At 51.3% G+C, this 20,201-nt stretch overlaps 1 protein-coding gene across 7 annotated transcripts in view; it reads left to right on the plus strand.

The window, feature by feature from the left end:
* Window positions 1-20,201, plus strand: part of ARHGEF10L (Rho guanine nucleotide exchange factor 10 like) — a 119,544-nt gene that overhangs the window by 94,955 nt on the left and 4,388 nt on the right. For all 7 annotated transcript variants that reach the window (XM_055001440.1, XM_055001439.1, XM_055001441.1 and 4 more), the window contains 5 exons: window positions 756-842; window positions 2,377-2,597; window positions 3,993-4,147; window positions 7,672-7,817; window positions 16,815-16,989. In XM_055001440.1, coding sequence (XP_054857415.1) covers window positions 756-842; window positions 2,377-2,597; window positions 3,993-4,147; window positions 7,672-7,817; window positions 16,815-16,989 — 784 coding nt within the window. The remainder of the gene's footprint in view (window positions 1-755; window positions 843-2,376; window positions 2,598-3,992; window positions 4,148-7,671; window positions 7,818-16,814; window positions 16,990-20,201) is intronic.

A 20,201-nucleotide genomic window follows, 5' to 3' on the forward strand; every position in this document is an offset into this window, starting at 1 on the left:
CTCCGTTCTAGCAGTCAAGATTTGCCTGCTGGGCGGTCCCAATTTGCAGTCTTTTGCCACTGCACTGAAGCGAGCCTGCCCTGGAGGGAGGCTGCCAATGCAGAGCGGAAGAGACCAACTGGGCCCAACTGGGGGGCTACAGATGTCCCTTTTGGCTGTGCCCCTGGCGTAAGGGGCATCTCATCACTGTTGCCACCCTGGAGCAGTCCTCAGATTGGCACTGAACTGGCAGCTTCATCGGGTTGGATCCCGCATCTGTTCTGGTTGCAGAGACGCTTTCCCCTGGTGGAGGGAGATTTTCCTTGGCGCAGGCCTCTGGGGCAGAGCAGCTCTGCAGGATTGAACCCAGTCGCCTTGCAGAGCAGAAGTGATTAACTGAGCCCCACAGGTTTTGATTTTGAAATCTGCCTGTCAGCAGGGAGGTTACACGATCTTTTTTCTTCCAACGAGAATTCCCTTTCGTTTGAGGTGGGGTTTGTTCCAGTCTAGAGCCCAGGCAAGGTTTTTTCATTCTCTTCTTGCTTCTTTGTGAAAGGAAGGGGGGGGGGGAGAGTAGCAGGGGGGAGGGTGTAGTAGAAGAGAAGTGCTGGGGAGGAGGGAGCAAGAGGAGGAGAGAACCGGGCAAAGATGGAGGTCGGAAGCCGAGGTGGAGGAGGGCACACTGGGAGGAGGCGGGCGGTGTGGAGTGCAGCAGTGGTCTCGTCCCACGCCCTTTGGCCTTCTGACTCTCTCTCTCTCTGTCTCCCTTTGCTCAGCTTGGAGCAGCCGTGCACAGCCCCGTCCATTCCTCTTTGCTGGGTTTCTCCGCCATCAGCACTTCACTACCTCAAGGCTATCTCTGGGTGAGTGTGTGGCATTCCCGCTCATGTCTTTTGCCCCACCATCACCTCTGGTCAACCCGATCTGGCAGGATTTTGAAACAGCACAAATCCCTACAAAACCTATTGTAGCCAGGGGCAAAAATAGGATGAATGAGCCCACCACAAGCCGCAGTTCCTCTTTCCAGCTGCACGAGGTTGTCGGAAGAGCAGCTGTGCTGGATGAGACCAAGGCAGGCATCCTGCTTTGCACTGTGAGGTCCCCACAAGCAGGATCCCAAAGCGCCCCCCCCCCCCCCGCAACCTGTGGTGGTTCTCCAGCTACCGGCATTTTGAGGCCAAGCATGGGGGGAGGGGGGAGGATTGAGGCTCCATTGCAGGGGAAAAGGAACTGATCTCTTCCATCATCTTGGCCTCCCTTTAGATTTATTATTTAGTTACTTTATAGTGAATTACTTTCTCACTGATGCTCCAGGAGGTTGACCCAGTGTAAGGCAATGCAGTCAATAGACTGAGACCTCCCATCAGCCATGTGAAAAGACTAGGATTACAGCAGCCTGAAAGGAAGCATAAAGTATTAGAATACGATATATAAACAGTGCAGGAAATGGTATCAGACACCTCACGCCCCGGTTGGTGGAAGAGTCACAGACCCCATACCATGCCTGTCCCCCCCATCCCCCGCCCAGCTTGAAGCACCCAGGGAGGCATTTTTGATATGGAAAATGGTGCAGGCCCTAAGACCTAACTCTGTGTTTCCTAGCACTGCCGTGTCTGGCCCCATGGCAGCCTTTTGGAACTAAATTTCAGCCGCCCCCCCCCCCGATCTAATCACCCTTGTCGAGCATCCTCTGTATAGTTTGATGCTCAGTTAGGCACAGTTATGTGGCTATCTCCTATAATTGGATAAGCTGCCCCTAAAAATGTTTTCCCAGCCCTAAATGAACGGAAGCCTTATGTCTGCCTTTCTCCTCCAGTCTGAAACTGCGGGAATTGCAGTTCTCCATCCCACAGAGCTTCAGTTCTCTAGTCTTTGTGGCTGAAGAGGGTTGGGAAGCCCAAGGCAAATAGACCCAGGCGTGAATCGTCACGCAGGGCCCAGGGTCTGCCGATTTGCTGGAGCTCACGGAAGCATTCCGTCTCGAGCAGGATGTCATGCCTGTTAAAAACTAGGTCTTTAATGTCCATTAAAAAAAAAAACAGTTTTGAGGGAGATTTTTTAAAAATTCTAAAAATTTTCTTAATTCTAACTTGCCAGATTCAATGTTTTTATACCCTGATGGCTTTCTTTAAAAGTGAGATATGTGGCAGTGTTTAATTGGGAGTGTTTTCAAACAAACACACACAAAAGTCCCGGTGCAGATTGTGGGGAAATAAATTTCAAATTCATGCCAGTAAATCTGAGGTTTCCCTTCTGTTGTTGTTTTGTTCCTCTGCTTTTTGTTCAGATATCTTGCTAGGAGGGCAGAGAGATTGCCAGATTATTTTGGAGAGCCGCTTTCCTGCCAAGAGGGCCGTGGATCACACGGGTATTTTTGTCTTTCTTTTGGCCATCTAGGTTGGGGGCGGCCAGGAAGGGGCCGGGGGCCAGGTGGAGATTTTTTCTCTGAACCGTGCAGTGCCTCGTATAGTGAAGTCCTTTCCCGTGGCCTCCCGGGTGCTGTGCGTGGAATACATTCCAGAGAGGAGCGAAGAGGAGAAAACGGAGGATTCGCAGCCAGCTACTGACCCGCCTCTGCCAGCACAGCCGGCCATTTGCCTGGGGCTGCAGGATGGCACGTGAGGAGATGCTGGGGTGGGGCAGGGTGTGTGTCTGTGAAGGAAAGGGCAGGAGCTGTTTTTAAAGGGACGCGTCAATATGGTCATTTTCATTCTTTTTATTTAATCTGTTGTCATTATCATCTGTTTCAGTCTGCCTCATTTTGTTGCTGTTCATAATACTTTTTGTTCTCTTTACATCATTTTTACACTATGCCTATGCACATTTTTACACAATTCATTCACAACGGATAGGATAAAAATGTTCAAAAATATGTATGATTTTGTGGGAAAATTTGGCCTGAAGAAGCATAAACGGCTAGTGAGAAGCAAATTTGAAACAAAGATGTTTGAATCAGACCAGCTGGCTTTCGAAATTCAGTTTCTTCCTTCATCTTTTATCTCTGAAGAGAGGATTTGAGTTGTCCCTTGGCTATCGCCTCCGATTTCTAAGCTGAGTCATTGTCACTAGAAATGTGGCTTTAAACAACTAGATTATGCCTTTATTTTGCCACATCAACAGAAATAGTCTCCGCACAGTTCACCAAGTTGGGCTCTCCTACCAGAGGGACAGTTCTCTCCAGCCCTGCGACTCTGTCATGCTGTGCAGGTGAAGATTTGTGCTAAAATAATGTGAAAATGCCCAGACCTTTCGGAAAACCTCTTTGAAGCACTGAGATGAGCCCTTGCTGCCAATTTCAGGTGCTCTCGTTGCTGCGGAAAGCACTCTGCGCATGCTGCAAGACCCTTTCAGTTTCTGCCTCATATCTTTTCAGACATTTCTGCCATCGAAATCAAAATAGTAAAGAGTCTAGTAGCACCTTTAAGACTAACCAACTTTATTGTAGCATAAGCCAGTTTGGTGTAGTGGTTAAGAGCGTGGGACTCTAATCTGGAGAGCCAGGTTCGATTCCCCACTCCTCCACTTGAAGCCAGCTGGGTGACCTTGGGTCAGTCACAGCTTCTTGGAGCTCTCTCAGCCCCACCCACCTCACAGGGTATTTTGTTGTGGGGATAATAATGGCATACTTTGTAAACCACTCTGAGTGAGTGTTAAGTCATCCTGAAGGGCAGTATATAAATTGAATGTTGTTGTTGTTGTTGTTGTTGTTGTTGTTGTTATTATTATTATTAAGCTTTCAAGAGCCACAGCTCTATTCGTCAGATGCATGAAAGCAAGTTCCCATGTGAAGCTTTAGAAAGCTGTGTCTTGATTTGTGACCCATAATGTAGCGGAAAGCCTCTTCTTCCCCTCGCTACGCCTTGGGGAGAGACCTCGGCTGGTGCAGTGGCTCCCCAGTCGGGCACTAGGGGCCGCGGGTTCTGTTCCAGCCTTGTACGGCTACCTCAAGCATTGCTGTGCTCTGCAAGCTCCCCGCCTGTGCTTATCTCTTGCACGTGCCTCTCTCTCCCCAGCATCCTGGTGTATGGAAGCGTGGACACAGGGACCCAGGTCCTCCTGACCAGCAAAAGCCCTGGACTGCAGCCAGTTCTCTGCTTGAAGCACAGCCCCGACTTCCTCTTTGTGGGCCTGCAGAACGGAACTGTAGCGGCTTACTCTCGAAACAGTGGTGAGTGCTGAAGTTGTGGGCTGAGCTCGATGCCCCCTAGGAGGGGTTTATAAAGCGCTTCTGAGGCAGGTGGTCTCCCTGGAATCTGTAAGGTCTGCTGGCATCATTACTTCCGTGTTGCAGATGGGGAGGCTGAAGCAGAGGGGCTTCTTGAAGTGGCTTCTGGAAGCCCACCCCCTGTGACTGTACAGCAGAAGCGAGACTTCGGATAAGGAGACATGGGAAGCAGAGCCCTCACTTGATCCTTGGGCACCGGGGGCACTTTCTCCTCATCAGTCCTCCTAAGTTCTCCTCTTACTGTCTGTCTGAACTGGTTTTTTGAAGCAGGCCTCTGGTTACTCTTTGTCACAAGAAATACCCTGTAGAATTTCACTCAGGTTGGCAGTTTGGGTTCATTTCCAGGGCTGAATTCCAAATTGCACATGTCTTGGATTCCAGATTCAAAACTTTGGTGAGGAAAGACACACTTACTGAAGAAAGAGAATTCCACTCTGAAGTCTTGGTAATAGGCAATAAAACCTGGACGCTGACACGCCGCTTCCCCCCTTTTAAAATGTCTGACCCCAGAATTACCTGTAATTGAAAACCTTGAAAAAGGCAAATCTGAACTAAGTGAGAAAGTGTAAGCGAACCCTCCCTCCACAATCCTTTTCCATTCTGTTATCAGTACCACCAACTTGTGTATTTAATTTTAATTTAATTTAATTTATTACATTTATATTCTGCCCTCCCCGCTTTTGCGGGCTCAGGGCGGATAACAAAAATACAAATGTTAATACCATTAAAAACATTAAAAAACACTATATCTAATCATTAAAATGATGTCATCCATCATTTTATAATAATCACTGCACTTCTATACCGCTCTTCGAGAGAGACCAGTGCCCCACTCGGAGCGGTGAACAGGGTCAGCGTAATGACGATTCCCGCAATACGGCTCCCCCAGGCCGCCTGCAGAGCTCGTGGCAGGAGTGGGGTTTGAACCAGCAGAGCAGAGCGCTCCCACGCAGCCCGGCCACTCAACCACCGGGCGGCAGCAGTTCTCCTGACCTTCTGAGAACTTCTGAAGTGCCCCGAACTCCACACTTGCAGCAGGTTTCAGCTAATAAAGCGAGCCAGCGTATTCTTTGCTCCTCAAAGCTCCCCTCAGGGGGAAGGTTTCATCGGCGCTTGATTTCCAAGTGACTTTAATTAATTTACAATCTATTTTAATTTCCTGCTTGTTGCAGCAGCAGGAGGAAAACCTCCCCCCCACACACACCCCACCCCCTTTTATGCTAATTGGCGTTCAGAATGCAACGTCTCGAATCCAGGTTTTGGTCCCAAGACAAAATCCCAGTTTGGAAGCTCTGTAATTTCCTATTGATCGGCTGTCAGTTCTCTCCGGCTGTAGTGCAAATGGCTGTTTTACTGCCGGTGAAGCCTGTCAGGTGTGCTTTAATTTTCCTTCCTTGTAAATTTTGGATGAATAAAGAGACCGTCATTTGGGTCAGTTCATTTCAATTTTGCGAGATGCACTGGATCCAGAAAGCAGACAGCACTGCCCCAGAGTGTACGTGTGCAACATCTTAGTTACCTCGCTAATCATCCTCTGCTGCAATATGAGGCTTGCCGTACTGCCCTACCTCGCAAGGCTGTGCTTAGGGTAGTGAAGATAAGTGCTGTGTTCAGTGCCATGTAAGTGCTAGATGTGGGGGTGGGCACTCAGCGACTCTGCCCAGGGCTGGCTCTTCTTCCCTGTAGGGTGAAGGCAGCCTGTGTGTTTAGGCAGCCTTGGATGACTCCCCCCATCCTGCCATCTGGGGATGTGATTTTTTTTTTGTCAGCGATCTGCCTTCTTCCTCCTCCCTGTTCCATTAACCACCCACAATCTGCAGCTCGTTGCTCTCCGTTCCGGGGTTATAAACGGATGTTTAGGTAGAGCTTCAGACGCCACTTGGCAGTGTATTGCTTTTTATTAATTAGCTTTTGATAAACCATTTGTGGCTTTTAATTAGAGCATGTGTAGAGTGGGACAGGAGGGAGAAAAGACCGTCTCCGGTCAGATGTGGAAACATGAGCAAAGGTTTAATCTGACGCTTACATCTAAGTAGGGCAGGGCCAACACAATTGCTGCAGCCTACGGGTATCTGTACAAATAGCAAAAGAGAACCTTTGGGACTTTCTCCGTTTGTGGATGCTTTTAGAAAGAAAGAAGCACAGAGCTGGAATGGATCCCAAGAGTTATCTAGTCCATCCCCCTGTGAGACTCAGGAAATTCACAGCTATCTCCCCCCCCCTTGCCCCTGCTCTATGCTCAGAGGAAGGCAAAAAACCTCCAGGATCCCTGGCCAGCCTTTCCTGGAGGAAAATTCTTTCCTGACCCCAAATGCTAGTTGGCATCACCCTGGGCATAATATAAGAAATGGCCACGAGAGCCCAGCACCGGCTCAGCCCTTCGTGCCCTCCCCCTCCCGATCTGTGTGTGTTCATATTAAGTCAGAGAATCGTCATAGCTGTTCATTTCATTTCTTTTGGGGAATTGTATGCTTTGGGTCAGACTTTGGGTTAGACTGAAAGTACTGGTGAAATCTTTGAGGTGAGAATATCAGATTATGAACCCTAACATACTTCCCATACTCCGTTGCCTAACACCAATCCAAGTTGTTTTAGCCATTTTCTCTCAGAGTTTAGGGTGGGTAGCTATTGTTGGTCTGTAGTAGACCAAGATTTGGGTCCAGCAGCACCTTAAAGACCAACTTGACTCCAGGGCTCACACTCTGGAAATCTAGTTGGTCTTAAAGGTGCTCCTGAACCCGAATCTTGCTCTTTTACCAGAAAAAGACTTGCTAAAAAACGAAGAGTTTGGGGTTTAAAATGCATCACATCTTATGTGGATGAAACGGTGTGCGCTGCAGCAAGATCAGGGGGCTTGGAACGTGTCTGTGAATCCGCCTTTCTGAACTGGTGATCGACTGATTCAGAAACCCAGTGGGAAGCACGTTTAAAACTCCCTGTCTGAATTTCACATGTGTAATGACTGTTGAAATAGTATAACCTGCCTCTCGTAGATCTGGTAGCCGTGAGGAATGACAAAGCACCTGGTGCCCTTGGCAAATGTAATGGATCTGATTGGAACGAAATTCTGCTTCTAATAGTCCAGGAACCTGTTCCTGTGGCTTACCTGCCTGCTGCCTAGGCTGCCTTTCCTCCCTAGCCATTGGCTGAGCTGCCATGACATCACATACCATCGACATCCCAAATGTATGTTAGTTCTATGCATGCATACTTGTCAACAACAGAATGTTGGCAAACTCTGATTTCTGTGAGGGGAGTGAGAGGTGTTGACCGGGCCTGACTGTCATATAGCAAGTCAGATCTTCAGCTGAAGTCGCTGTAATTGTTACGACTCTCCCTCTGAATCCACTCGGGATCCCAGGGAGAAACCGTGACAAGGATTGGAGGCTAGCTGAGCCTTCTGTTGAGATGCTTTCCTCTTCTGTTGGTCGGTGCCTGATTTCTTCTCCCTGCTCATCTCATCACAGGGGGCCTTTGGGATGCGGCAGCTGAGCCCACCTGCCTGGCAGTGGGGCTGGCGCCAGTCCAAACTCTGCTCACCTTGGATGATGCCGTTTGGGCCAGCTGCGGCAACCAAGTCACTGTGTTTGATGCTGCCACTCTGAAGGCACAGGTAAGGAGATTCCTTTCATTGCGTGCTGGGCAGGGAACGATAGCTGATTTGCGCAACAGTTGAGCACACAAGGAAAAACGGGGGGGCGGGGGGGGAATGATAGTGCCTTTTGCTGTTGGCTCTCGGTGTAGCGGTTAAGAGTGGTGGGACTCTTCTCTAGAGAACTGGGTTTGATTCCCCACTCCTCCCCTTGAAGCCAGCTGGGTGACCTTGGCTCAGTCACAACTTCTCGGAGCTCTCTCAGCCCCACCTACCTCACAAGGTGTTCTGTTGTGGAGATAATAATAACATAGTTTGTAAACCGCTCTGAGTGGGCATTAAGTTGTCCTGAAGGGCGGTGTATAAATCGAATGTCGTTGCTGCTGCTGTTGTTATTCTGCGTTCTTGGCCATGATGGAGCTTGCTTGTCACTGTCCTTTTCGGTAGGCTTGGGCATGGACAGCCGAGTCTTCAAGCCCGTGGAAAACTGACTTGGGCCCCAGAAGGAAGGGTATTGGTTTCTGGATATCCAGAGGCGATGTACTGTGCAGCCAAGCGAAGCGCAGAGTTCCCTGTAAGGTGGGAACATTGTCTGCGTCTCCCACAAAGCACCCATTTATTTATTTATGTCATTTATGGTGAAGGAGTTTGGATGGGCTGTGGGGGAGACGGTGCCGCCTTGCAGACTTTGGGCATCAGATCTGCAGAAGACGCCTGCCTCTGTGCCTCGGCGGCAGCCGTTCCTACCAGCAAGGCGGTGTAGCTCCCTCCGATGGCAGGTGAGGGGGGCAGAACAGGATCCGGGTGGATCTGGACTTTGCGAGCAATCTAGCAGGAAAGCCTCTTGCACAAGCCCTGAGTGGGAGGGAACTGCCTGGTGAATTTGCACATGTGGATTTTGTGTGCGTGTGGCCCTTGTGAACGGTCTTGGTCTGCCCCAGCGTCTGGTGACTGTTTTGCCCCTGAGAAGAGCCCAGGGCAGAGGGAGAGAGCAACACCCTGGGAGTAAACCCACCCAGCTGCACACCTCCTCTTGTCCAGCCACTGTGTGGCGCTGTTGCGGCATGTAAATGGACGTGGTTACAGAGCTGTTCTGCGGGCGTTTCTTGTGTTTCTTCCACCGAAGGGCTGCCCTCTCCCTGGATACCATTTTGGGACAGGACCGGCAACCACAGCAGAGATGGATGCTAGGGCATCTTTATTGATGCTGCAAATTTCTTGGTTGACCAGCTGTGTGTTTTACTTCTATTATTCATGAGGCCAGTACACCGACCGCCCTCAGCGTGGCTGAACTGAGCCCACTTGGGCCTTGGAGGTCAGCGGTAGGATCATAAAAATCTCCGTGAGTGCAGGACAGGGGCGGCTGGTTATGAGGCCTCTGTCTGTGCGTAGGCGGTGTAAGCTAGTTAGCTTTGCCGTCTGCAGTGTTTCTCTGGCTCTGATTCGTAACTAGTTCCAGGCGTTTCATCTCAAAAAGGGTCCTGTAGAGCAGGAAGTGTGCAGCTAAAGTGATCGAGGGGTTGGAAAGGCCACCGTGCTTGGAGCTTTATAGTATAGGAAAAAAGAGGACCCTGTAAGTGGGTGGGGGGAGGGGGGAATGGAGGTTACAGAGTTATGAATGGCTTCCCAGGGAGCTGGGCTGCATGAGTGGTGAGCCGTTCCTAAGGCAGCAGCTGCCACGTCTCAGGCTGGTGCTCCTGACAGGAAGGGCCTGGGGTCTGCTGCCCCTGCTGAGACCCTCGCTTCCAGCTGAGCCCTGGGGCAGGACTTGCTCACTTCGCCTCAGTAAAACGGGCGCAGCCAGAGCCCGTCTCAGAGGCTGAGAGGGAAGACCCGGGCCAGCATCTTATCTGCGAATAGATCCCAGTTGCACAAGCGCCTCCTCCACCACCACCACCCCCCAGTATGGCCCAGCAGTCCCCTCCCTGGCCCACGTCGCTCGAGCTAGTCCAGAGTCTTCCACTTGTGCTCAGGGAATGTTTCCAGCCCTCTAGATAGGGCAGAGTCTTTGTAAGGACCCCCCCATGCCCCATTTCCATTGGGGAAAGGGAGGTGGGACTCCTCTGAGCATCACCGATATTGTTTGTGCACATCCCTTCCCCAGTGTGTTATTTCACAAGGCAGTGTAAGCCCCGCCTTCCACCGGGGTGTGTGTGTGTGTGTGTTGCTTTTCTGCTGGTCTTTTGGGAGCAAGTCGCCCCCATCCGCAACTCCCAAATGGCAAAAGCTAGGGTGGGCCGGTTGCAAGGGCTCTCCGCCGTGAAAGTGAAGCAGGCCTTGCAGCTCGGCACAGGGGGCAGCCCTGTGTAAACGAGAATCTAAGCCTGTGCAAAGTCCCGTGGGGTCGCTTTCCTGGCTTGCAAGCCTCATATTGAAACCCAAAGACCCCCCGTTGCCGGGTGTGACCATATGACCCCCCCCCTCCCGCCTTGTGGCCTCTCAGTTCAAGTGTGGAAGAGGAGCACAGGACCAGTGAGGGAGGATTGAAAGGGTGCGTTTTGTACGTGGGCTCAGTGGGAGCCGGAGGCGAGTGGAGGGTCTCTTGCCTCCATAAATCTTCAGTTCACCTTTTGTAGCTCTCCGTGCAGCTGTGCTTGGCTCCATCACTCTCGTTTGTGGCCCTCCTGCATTGACAGCCCAGTTAATATTGAAAAAGAGGTGAGTCCAGCGCCGTCAAGGGAGCAGCCTCGGGCCTGCAGCATTTGTCATTCTGTTGGGACCGATCCCAAGGTGACGTGCCGCCCATATGCAAAGCAGCGTCAGCGTCCCACAGTTAGGAACTGAACGGGAAACTCAGCTGCCATTTGCAGATCGCGAAAAGCAGGCGCTGCGGGAGCCGTCTTTTCGTGCCGTCGTGGTTATCCAGCTGGAGATGTGACCTAGCAGAGGGGCCTGTGTATTTGTGTGGGAAAGGGAGCTCTTGGTCCCCCACCCCAAGGGGCACGTAAGGCCGTACAAGGATTAAAGATGACTTGAGATGAGATGAGGTGAGACGCCTGGCTTGGAACCAACTGATCAATTAATGGGAATTATGCACAGTTGCATATCGCAGGCCCTCAAGGAAGGTGTTTGGCTGAAGACTGTGAATAACGGGTTATTTGGTGAGCAGGGGGTGGTTGGTGTCTGGCCTTGACCGTGAGAAGAAACGGTGCTCAGCGCCTGTGCAGAGTGCTTTGCTTGTGCTGCCAAGTAACCTCCGCTCTGGGAGGGAGGGGGAGCGCCCAACCCCCAGTCAAGGATGTTCATGGGACTGGGCCTCGGTTCCCCGGCCTGGACAACACCGGCTAAGCCTGACTGACCTCGAAGTCTGCCTCAGATTTCCCCCTGTATAAAGCCGCAGGCCGTTGTGCTGCTCAGACTCTCCCCACACCCCTGCAGTGCTCCGTGATGGTTATCTTAGATTTTAGGCCGCTTTTCTCGCATCTTGGTGTGTTTCTTCCTCTTCTCAAAGCCGGCTAAGAACTGGGAGGGGAGATTCTGAGATGCAGGTCCCAGAATGTCAGAGCAACCAACGGGGCAGCTCTACCCAGCAAGCGCGGGAGAATTGACGCTGATGATCCGTCAGGTACAGAGCAGTTGGTTGGCTGCAGGGCTGTGGGCATGTGGGAGGGGGCGTGCCGCTGAAGCGGACACGCTGCGTTCCTTGTTGGGGCACCACCGTGCCTTAGAAAGCAGCAGCAGCAGCAGCCGCAGCCCCCGCCCCGCAATGCTGCTAAGCTCTTTAAGCTGCCCCCTTCCGGTACAGACCTTTCCCACCTTTTATGTTCTGTTTCCAGATCTGTAAAATGGGGGTAGCTTTTTCCAACCCCAAACGCTCTGTGAGGGATGTGGAGGAAGGAGGGCGTGCTGCTCGAGCACAATATCCTTGCTCCTTTCTCATCCACGGCTGCTTTGCAGAATTGTTGTTATGTGCAGGTGTGTGTTCCCAGCAAGGGTGCAGGCTTGGGAAACCTACTCAGGTTCCTTACCGGGGGTTTGCTACCACAGAGAGAGAGAGAGGTGGCATAGGAGAAGAAATGACTCATGCCACAGCATTAACTGAGGGCATATCAGTAATCCCTCTCTTGTCTAAAAGAACTCTACCAGGAGCACAACCTTCCGGGACAAAGGAGGCTGTTCTCCAACTGGGAACAAGCATTTGGAGGAGGCACCTCTTGAAACAAGAGCAGGGCAGTCCGGGGATGTTTGCCAGATGTGAGTTTCCATGGCCTGGGGGGGTCGCTTGTTCTCTTTTGCAGTTCCGGAGGGGGTCCGGAGAATTCAGATTACTCTTTGTCTAGTAGTTCTGGAGGATACTGGAGATGGACTGGTGACTGGGTCTGCTGCTATCTGTTTTGAGATTTTATTTCTCGTGGTCTGGGTAAAACCACATTGATCATTTGGAAGAGGACTAGAAGCTGTGGCGTCTGATTCATTTCAGTGCCGTGGAAGCTTGGCTAACCGGAGGTGGGTGGACCTTGGACACCTGCCCGTTCCGGATCCTGAGGCATAGCTGCCTCCAGGAGTCCGCTTGCCGTGCCTCACGGGACTCTCCCCCAGTGCTGCCCCTGACCTTTTTGGTTCTCTGAGCCAGGAGAGCTTGGCACCACTGCTGGAACGATCTGGGTGCCCCACCCTTGCTAGCTTCAGGAGCCAGCCCCAGCCAAGTGGGCTAAGAGAATTTTTTCCACCCGCCTTGGTGTAGCCGTGCCAGCTTCATTCATCCCCCTGCAGGGGAGGCTGGCACACGGGCTCTGCATTGGCACCTTGATGCCTCATCAACACTGATATGACTTTTTATACCTCCCCTGCCGCCCCGCAGGATTTATAGGAGCTCCGTTTTTATATAGACATTTTGAGGTACATAAATGTGGCTGTTGCCGCCGTAGGTAGGGTTGTGTCAGCATTTTCAATATAATATTCAGGATTTTATAATGCAGGCAATAAACAACCGTGCTGGGAGCTGAGATGCTGCAGAGTTTCTCTGACCAAAGAAGAGGGGGCTTGGCTGTTCGTGAGCCCCGCAATCATACGGTGGTTCAGGGGAGGGAGGCGAGGAGAGGCGACGAGGAGTTCATAGCCAGGGAGGGGCAGAGCAGAGTGCTGGCAACATCCAGCTGTGGGGCGCTGGAAGAAGGAGGCCTGGACCACAGGGGTGGCTGGGGGCAGTGCAAGATGCACTTGTGTGGGCAAGAGTTGTGTGGCTTCCTATGCCAACCATTTGCCCAGAATGCACAAGCCTTGGAGCTATCAAGCGAGCCGTGGCACCAGCCCAGGCATCCGGTTGCCTGGACTGGGAGGTGTGCGGCCTGTGGCGCTGCTGTCCTGGCTCGAGTTGCCTGCGTTTTCTTCCCCAGCCATCCGCCCCAGGAACACAAGGCGGTGGGGATTGGGGCCTGAACTGTAGGGATGAGTGCTAACAATGCGTTTAGTTTCAGGTTTGCAAGCACTGCTGTGAGGGAGAGAGTCCCCCTCCAAATAATCCTGGGTCCCTGGTAGTCCAGAGGTATATAGTCTAGGAATGCTGGAACGGATCTTCTGGTGGGGAGGGTGGAATGGAACGGGGGCCCCTCAACACACTCAGGAAGGGGGCAGGGGGCCCTCCAGCAGAGCCGCTTCTTTGCCCTGGACTCTTCGGTGGTCTCTTCCTGAGATGGAAGTACAGTTGAAAGTAAATTTTATTTGTTATTTATTATTTACATTATTTATAGTCTGCCTTTCTTACTGAGGTGAAAGGTGGATTACACACTGCGAGTCAGTACAGTCATTTCACTAAACAATGTAAAAGGATATATAAATGCAGAGGTGCAAAAATTTAAAACCAGCAGAACCCTAATACAGAGTAGAAGACATGCTGAAACAGAGCATGAGCAATTCTAATATTAAACAACATAGGAATTATCCAGTAGGACCATACTTACAGAAAGAGACAGTTCATAGCAATAAAGTATATAGTCCCTGCCCCTTTATGGTGGAGCTCTTTGAGGACACTTCCTTACAGCACAGCCCTCCTATCTGAGTAAAAATCCAATTCAGTTCAGTTTTGCGTAGTTTGTGCAAAGCCCAGGAGAGAGGGGACTTTCCTGACCTCTTCAGGCAGGCCGTTCCATGAAGGGCCACCACCTTATGTCTTAGATCCAGAGGAGTCGGCCGTGTTAGTCTGTAGTAGCAAAACAGCGAGTCCAGTGGCACCTTTAAGACTAACCAACTTTATTGTAGCATAAGCTTTCGAGAGCCACAGCTCTCTTCGTCAGATGCACCTTATGTAAGACCTCCATTGGTGGAAATTTATCTTTTGGTTTCTCTTTGTTAAGAGCAACTGTGGGATGCACAGAAATGAGACACAGATTCAGAAAAACCCTTTAGTGTGCAAAACCAGCACCAATAATCAGCAGCCTAGCGGCGGCTGCTGCCACTATTGTTATTTTTATCAATGGTGACATTGTTGATAAAATTTTATCTGGAATATATACAAGAATCATAAATAAAGCCAGTGAAGTTTTTCTCACATTACAGGTGCTGCTTTTCTGCACCTCACACCCCTGCTCTATCGAGCTGATTACCGCATGTGCTGTAGCCAGCTCCCTGACGCTCCAGTTTACACCCTCTGCCTTTTCCCACTCCTCATATCTGACGAAGGGAGCTCTGACTCCTGAAAGCGAATACCTGCACATCTCGTTGGGCCCAGTCTTTATCCCAGGTTGTTTCTGAGTTGCAAATAGTGGGCAGCTTGGTCTTCTTGAAGGAAAAAGGAGGCCCAAAGTTTATCTGGTGCACGAAGTTGGCTCCCCAACCTGCCTCTGCCTTGTATCATGGGGGCGCCCGCTCCCCTTGCGGGGCAGGGGGTCAGCCTGGGTCTCTTTCCTGCCCAACCTGCCAGCTAAATTTCAGGATCCCTGTGCAGAGACTGTCCCTAAGCCACCTTGGACAACTGAAAACTTAACCGGCGAATATGTGAAGCGTGCGGGTGGGGCTGCCTCCCCCCCCCCGCCCCAACCTTGAGCACGTCCTTGATTCTTATCGCCGAGCAGCTCTTCAAAAACCGTTGCCGTGCCAGTTTGCGCAACCGTCTCCTTTTTCCAACCAAGCCTCTTTTGCATCCCTTCAGGGAAAATCTGTAATGCAGCAAAAGGTCAGAGCTAGAGAAAGAGAATGGGCTCCTGTGCAGGAGAATCCCCCCGGAGGGCTGTTTCTTGTTGATAGGATTTCAAGTGGAGATTCTTCCCCCCTTCCCAAGCGGGCACTTTCTAAATAGGCAGGCACTGGGGTGCAGTCTTGCCTGGCAGGAACACGTGACTCTCCCCCCCCCCTCACACCAGCTACAGTCTGCACCTGTTTGGGGGGCCGGGCTGGGGCAGAACCTTCTCTCTGTGTGCAGAAGATCAACCACAGGGCCAGTTCCAGGCGTTTTCGGTATTGGGGAAGAGGCTGTTCAAGGAGAGGAGGCTATGCTGGGAGCTGCAGGGGCCAACTGGTGCCGAACCAGGAGAAAGATCCCCAGAATTTCTACAGAAAATCCAAGTTGGGAAAAGGAGGGAGGGAGGAATGAAACCTTTTTTTGCTTTATTAATATACTTAGGCTGTTCACTCATTCAGGCTGTGCTGCTACCGTAGATAGTCTGCTCCATTGCAATGTGTGTCATGTTTTGCACACCAGAATCCAAACTGGAATAAAGGAATCCTCCTGAATTAATTGCAATTTTTTAGTAACAAGGAAAAAGAACTATGCAGGCCCTCCGAGGTATGTTCCCCCTGACTGCCCAGTTGTTCCATACGTGCTCTTCTGATGCCCTGGAACCCCAGCTATGCTATTCTGACCACGCACTTGGCTTTTGTTGTTCTTGTGGTCTGATTTGGGGCCGTGGCATGGGTGGTATTTTGCTGAAGTCTTCCCCGTGCGGCCACAATTTCCTCCCTACACCACCTGAGTATAGCAACTACCAATTTTCCTTTTTAAAAAATGCCAGTAAAATGCTGCCTGGTGGTGCATGTTGGGGGGTAGAAACCACAAGAAGAGAACGTAGAATCCTCCCATGTAGGTGGACGTTCGGTTGCTGTTGAGGATGCCTTTGCAACGGCTGCAGAGCAGGGAATGGTTGCTGTAGGGAAGCAGCCGCAGACTCTGCGTGCACTCAGAGGCACTCTCTCCATCTTGGTTGTCGCTTGTGATTGATGACTGAGCCCTGCCAGGGCCCCCTCCCTCAAAATGCTCCGCTCTGAGCCCCAGAAGACCTGCAAAGAGCCTGAAAGGAAAATAACTTGAACCAGGTAGTGGATGGATTCAGATCTTGGGCAACGGTGTGTGCTGAAGAGGCCGTCTCTGCGGTCAAAGCTGTTCTCCTTTCCTTTTTCCTTCTCTTCTTTGCCAAGGAGGCACTTCAAAATTCAGTAGACTTAAGGAATGAAACCTTTTTTTAAAAAAAGCCCAGAGGGGACGCTAAGAGACTTGTTTTTGTGGAATCGAAACAAGAATCCATTTCCTACTCTGTATTTATATATATATATATTGAATCCTGACAGCTGGGATACCAATTCCTGTTATTGGCTCGGTTTAGCAATTTAAGCTGCGTGTCCCTCGCTTCTCTCAGGAGAGTGAGAAGGGCAGAAGCGGAGAGTTCTCCAGTTCTGCGACTGCCTTGTCTTGTGAAAGCGATCAGCTGCTAGCATCATACGAGCTGGCCAAGGTAGCCCAGTATTTAGGGATGGCCAGCCATAAACGGATAATCCCTCCCTCCATCTTCTCCTCTAATATTTAAATCAATTTATCCCACCCTGAAACCTCTCTTACAAAAATGATAACATGTCTTCTAATCTGAGTTTTGAATAGTTTTCTCTGATTATAGAGGTTTAGCGAAACATGGACTATGTATTCACAAGATTATTAGCATGTGTTTCTCCAGGTAAATGTTTGGAGGCCAGGATTTGAGACTTTAAATGTACTTAATTTTGGATTGGTGAAAAGCTTTGCATTTGCCTCTCTCCCGTCCTGCTCTGCCCCCATTTAACACACCATTTCTGTTTGTTTACTCCCCCCACCAGCAAACATTTGAAGCCCACCCAGAGGAGGAGGCCCGTGTCACGCACATGATCAAAGCAGGCAGCGGGGTCTGGATGGCTTTCTCTTCAGGGTCCTCAATCCGCCTCTTCCATACCGAGACCTTGGAGCACCTGCAGGAAATCAACGTTGCAACACGGACTGCTTTCGTCCTGCCAGGTAGGTGGGAAGGGGTGGCGAAGACCCAGAGCATCCTTGGGCAAGGGGGCCACGCCTGGAATGTGGCCGGAAGAGCATCTTCCGTGCCTGGGGAGGGGGAAGGCCCTGGCTGCCGTTTCACAGCAGTGTGTCAGGAGGGCAGTCCTGGCTGCTGTATCAGTGGCATGTCTCTGGTGCTGCTGCCCCTGAGGATACTGGCAGGTCTTCTGTGGTCCGGGGGGCCTGGTTGGTTGGTTGGGGAACTGATAGATGGTGCCTCCCTCTCCCCACCTCCTGCACAATTAGGGGTGTGCTGCAAAAGTTTATGTGCAGAGGGAGAAGCGGAGTCTCTGGCTCACGGAAGGGCCTGAAGCAAGCCGGGCAAGGCAGAGGCCTCTTGGCAGGATCAGAGCTCAGGGCAGGCTGGCCTCCCTGAGTAGCTGCCACCCACCTGCACTGTGGCGCCCCGTGCAGCAAGTATCTGCCTGCTTCTCCTCCTCATATAGAGATGAGACAACAGGCTTCTTCGCAGTTCTTTTCCTGTTCTTTCACTGCTGTGCGCCGTTCTCTGTTGTTGGCCTTCCATTTTTTGCCCGTCCTCCTCCTCTTCCTTTCCAAGACCTCCCTCGGAAAGCTTCCGTGTGGCCGCTGTAGAGCTCCGCGGTCTGCCGGTCCAGAGCTCTCCTCAGGATGGAGACCCTGTTTTTGCTTGGCCCGCAGCAATCCCGTCTGCTGCTGTGGGCCTGCCTTTGTGGGGTGGTTGTAGTATTAGTTGAGCTTCTGCAGAGATTTAGGCACTCAGCGCGCGCATGGGTTTCTGGGCCCTGGGGTGTGTTTCTGTCTTCCCTTCCCTGCTTGAAGGGTGATCCAGAGGTGGGATCCGTCGCCAGCCGAGGGTCCCCATTGGGTCATCCCCTCGCCAGACCCGTTTTTATGCTTCCAGAGTCACCCCTGCACCACGCATGTTCCCTAGCAGCTTTGCAAAGCAAAATGGCCCTAAGAAGCCATCATAAATGCCTCATTAATCTTTTCATTTTTTTCCTTAAGCCTTTTAGATATCTCTCTTCCTGCTGTAGAATAGAGTAATTGTGTAATTAGTACTAAATGCATTACTTGTGTAAAGTGTTCTGTCCCCCCCCCCTTTTTAAGAAAAAGCCACGTTTAAAAAATTTATCGCTACTTCTTTCCTTCCCCAGCGTGAGCATTTTTGGTATTAATGTATTTTTGAACTTAAGCTCTCTCATCCTTTTTAGCTAGACAGGCCATTAATAAAGTCTTTGCAGAGGGGTCCAGCCTTTTAAAAGTTGTATATTTGGAGATAGATCGCTCGAGTGAATCTGACGTTGCAGTGTTAAGTCTTTGAGATAAAATGTTTATTTGCCGTTAGATTGCACCCGCCCCCTTTTGAAAGGGGGGGGGGACATCTTGCATTTGCTGTCATTGCTAAGATCAGGAAGGGCTGTACATTTCATTTTGTATCTGTTACATTTGCATCCTTGATCCAAGGAGCTCAAGGTGATATAGATTGCGTGTTTCCCCCTGTTCGCATTCACAACAACCCTGTAAGGGTAGATGAACTCTGTGTGTGTGTGTGTGTGTGTGTGTGTGTGTGTGTGTGTCTGGCTCAAGGTCATCCAGTAACAAAGGCAGCCTGAAGGCAGAAAATCCGAACGGTGCCCCCATGGCATTAAAACGTAGCAGTGGCCATTTGCTGCCATAGAAATGATACCCTGCAGTCTGCCTCGGGAGATGGACCTCCTTGCCAACAGCAGGACGTGTCTAGTGCCAGAAGGTTCATGTTTGGGGTGGGCTTTGACACTCCCTCTCCATGGTCCAAGTTGTAACATCCCAAGTAGGAATGGGGCCAGGTCAAACTGCAGTAGCCAAGGAGCAGCAGGTGGCCGCAGAGAGGGTGTTCCCCCCTCTTCCGCACAGCCTCTCTGCTGCCTTCCCTGCACCTCACGGTATGCAGGACAGAGGAGTAGCTGCCCTCTACATCGCTGTGTGCTGGATCCAAACGGCGCATGCTCCTACATGCCAGCATGTGGAAGGGGGCTTGGGATGGAGGTTATTACAGCCCACAGTGACGGCTTTGAGCCTTCAGCTGGCTGAGGACCAGAAGATATGCCACCTGTGAGAATTTCAGGATCTCCGGAGTTGGGCTGGCGGTGTGGACTGATGGAGGGCAGCCAGGAGAGCGGAGAGGTTGCTGCCGATTCCGCCCAGCAACAGAGCCCCGCCGGAGTACGCATTAGCAGAGCTTGGCTTGTTGGGAACAATATTGCTTCTTAACTATTAATGCTGGCAATTACTCCTCTCCCCCTCCCGCCCCCTTAGGCTCTCCAGCTCCCACCTTGTTTTATTGACGATTTCATCTCCTTTCTCCCCACAACTCTCCTGGTCTTTCAGGAGCTAATTTGCAATTAAAATGCACCACTGCATCCCCAGGCTTAATGGGAAGAGCGTGAGGCGTGCGTGCGTGCGGGGAATCCGAAGCCTCGTTCCCCAGGTGGGACTCCTGCGAGTGGAGACCCGACTGCTGCTTGGGGAGGGGTCTGGAGTGGTGCTCTGGGCCGGTGGGCCTCTTCCCCCTGCCCTTGCCCTGAGGCCTCATCCCAGCCCAGGCAGCGGCCTGGGAGGCACCGGTTGGCCCGGAGGCCTTGGGTGCCCTCCCCGTGCCCTGCTCTGGGTCTCTGCTTCCCTTCGGTACCATTCCTGACCCCTCTGGAGGCTTCTTGCTGTGTGCTGACGCTGCATGCCCTTCCACTCCTGAAGAAGTCCCTGAATCTTTGAGCACGACGACTCCAAGGCAGCTTGTTGGGTTAGATCCTGTTTTTCAAACCCTGAGGCTCTGGGTTCAAATCCTCAACAGTCAGAGAAGCTTCGGTGCCCAAATTTTATTTTTATTTGATTTGATTTATACTCCGCCCTCCCCACAGATGGGCTCAGGGTGGCTAACAACATTAAAAATACATTAAAATCACAAAAACATAAAATCAATATTTTAAAAAAATCATTAAAATAGTTCAGGAGAAGGCTATCTAAACAAATATTGGGAGTCTGTATACGGGCATAGCAGATGGCCGAGGGCAGAAGAAGTGGTGGTCTTAGATGGAAGAAGGAGGACACCCGCTGGCACTCAGCCGAAGGCCCGGCAGAACATCTCCGTTTTACAGGCCCTGTGAAATTGTAACAGGTCCCGCAGGGCCCGGATCTCCAGCGGGAGAGCATTC

This window comes from Eublepharis macularius, chromosome 17, assembly GCF_028583425.1.
Source record: "Eublepharis macularius isolate TG4126 chromosome 17, MPM_Emac_v1.0, whole genome shotgun sequence".
NCBI classification, from domain to species: Eukaryota; Metazoa; Chordata; class Lepidosauria; order Squamata; family Eublepharidae; genus Eublepharis; species Eublepharis macularius.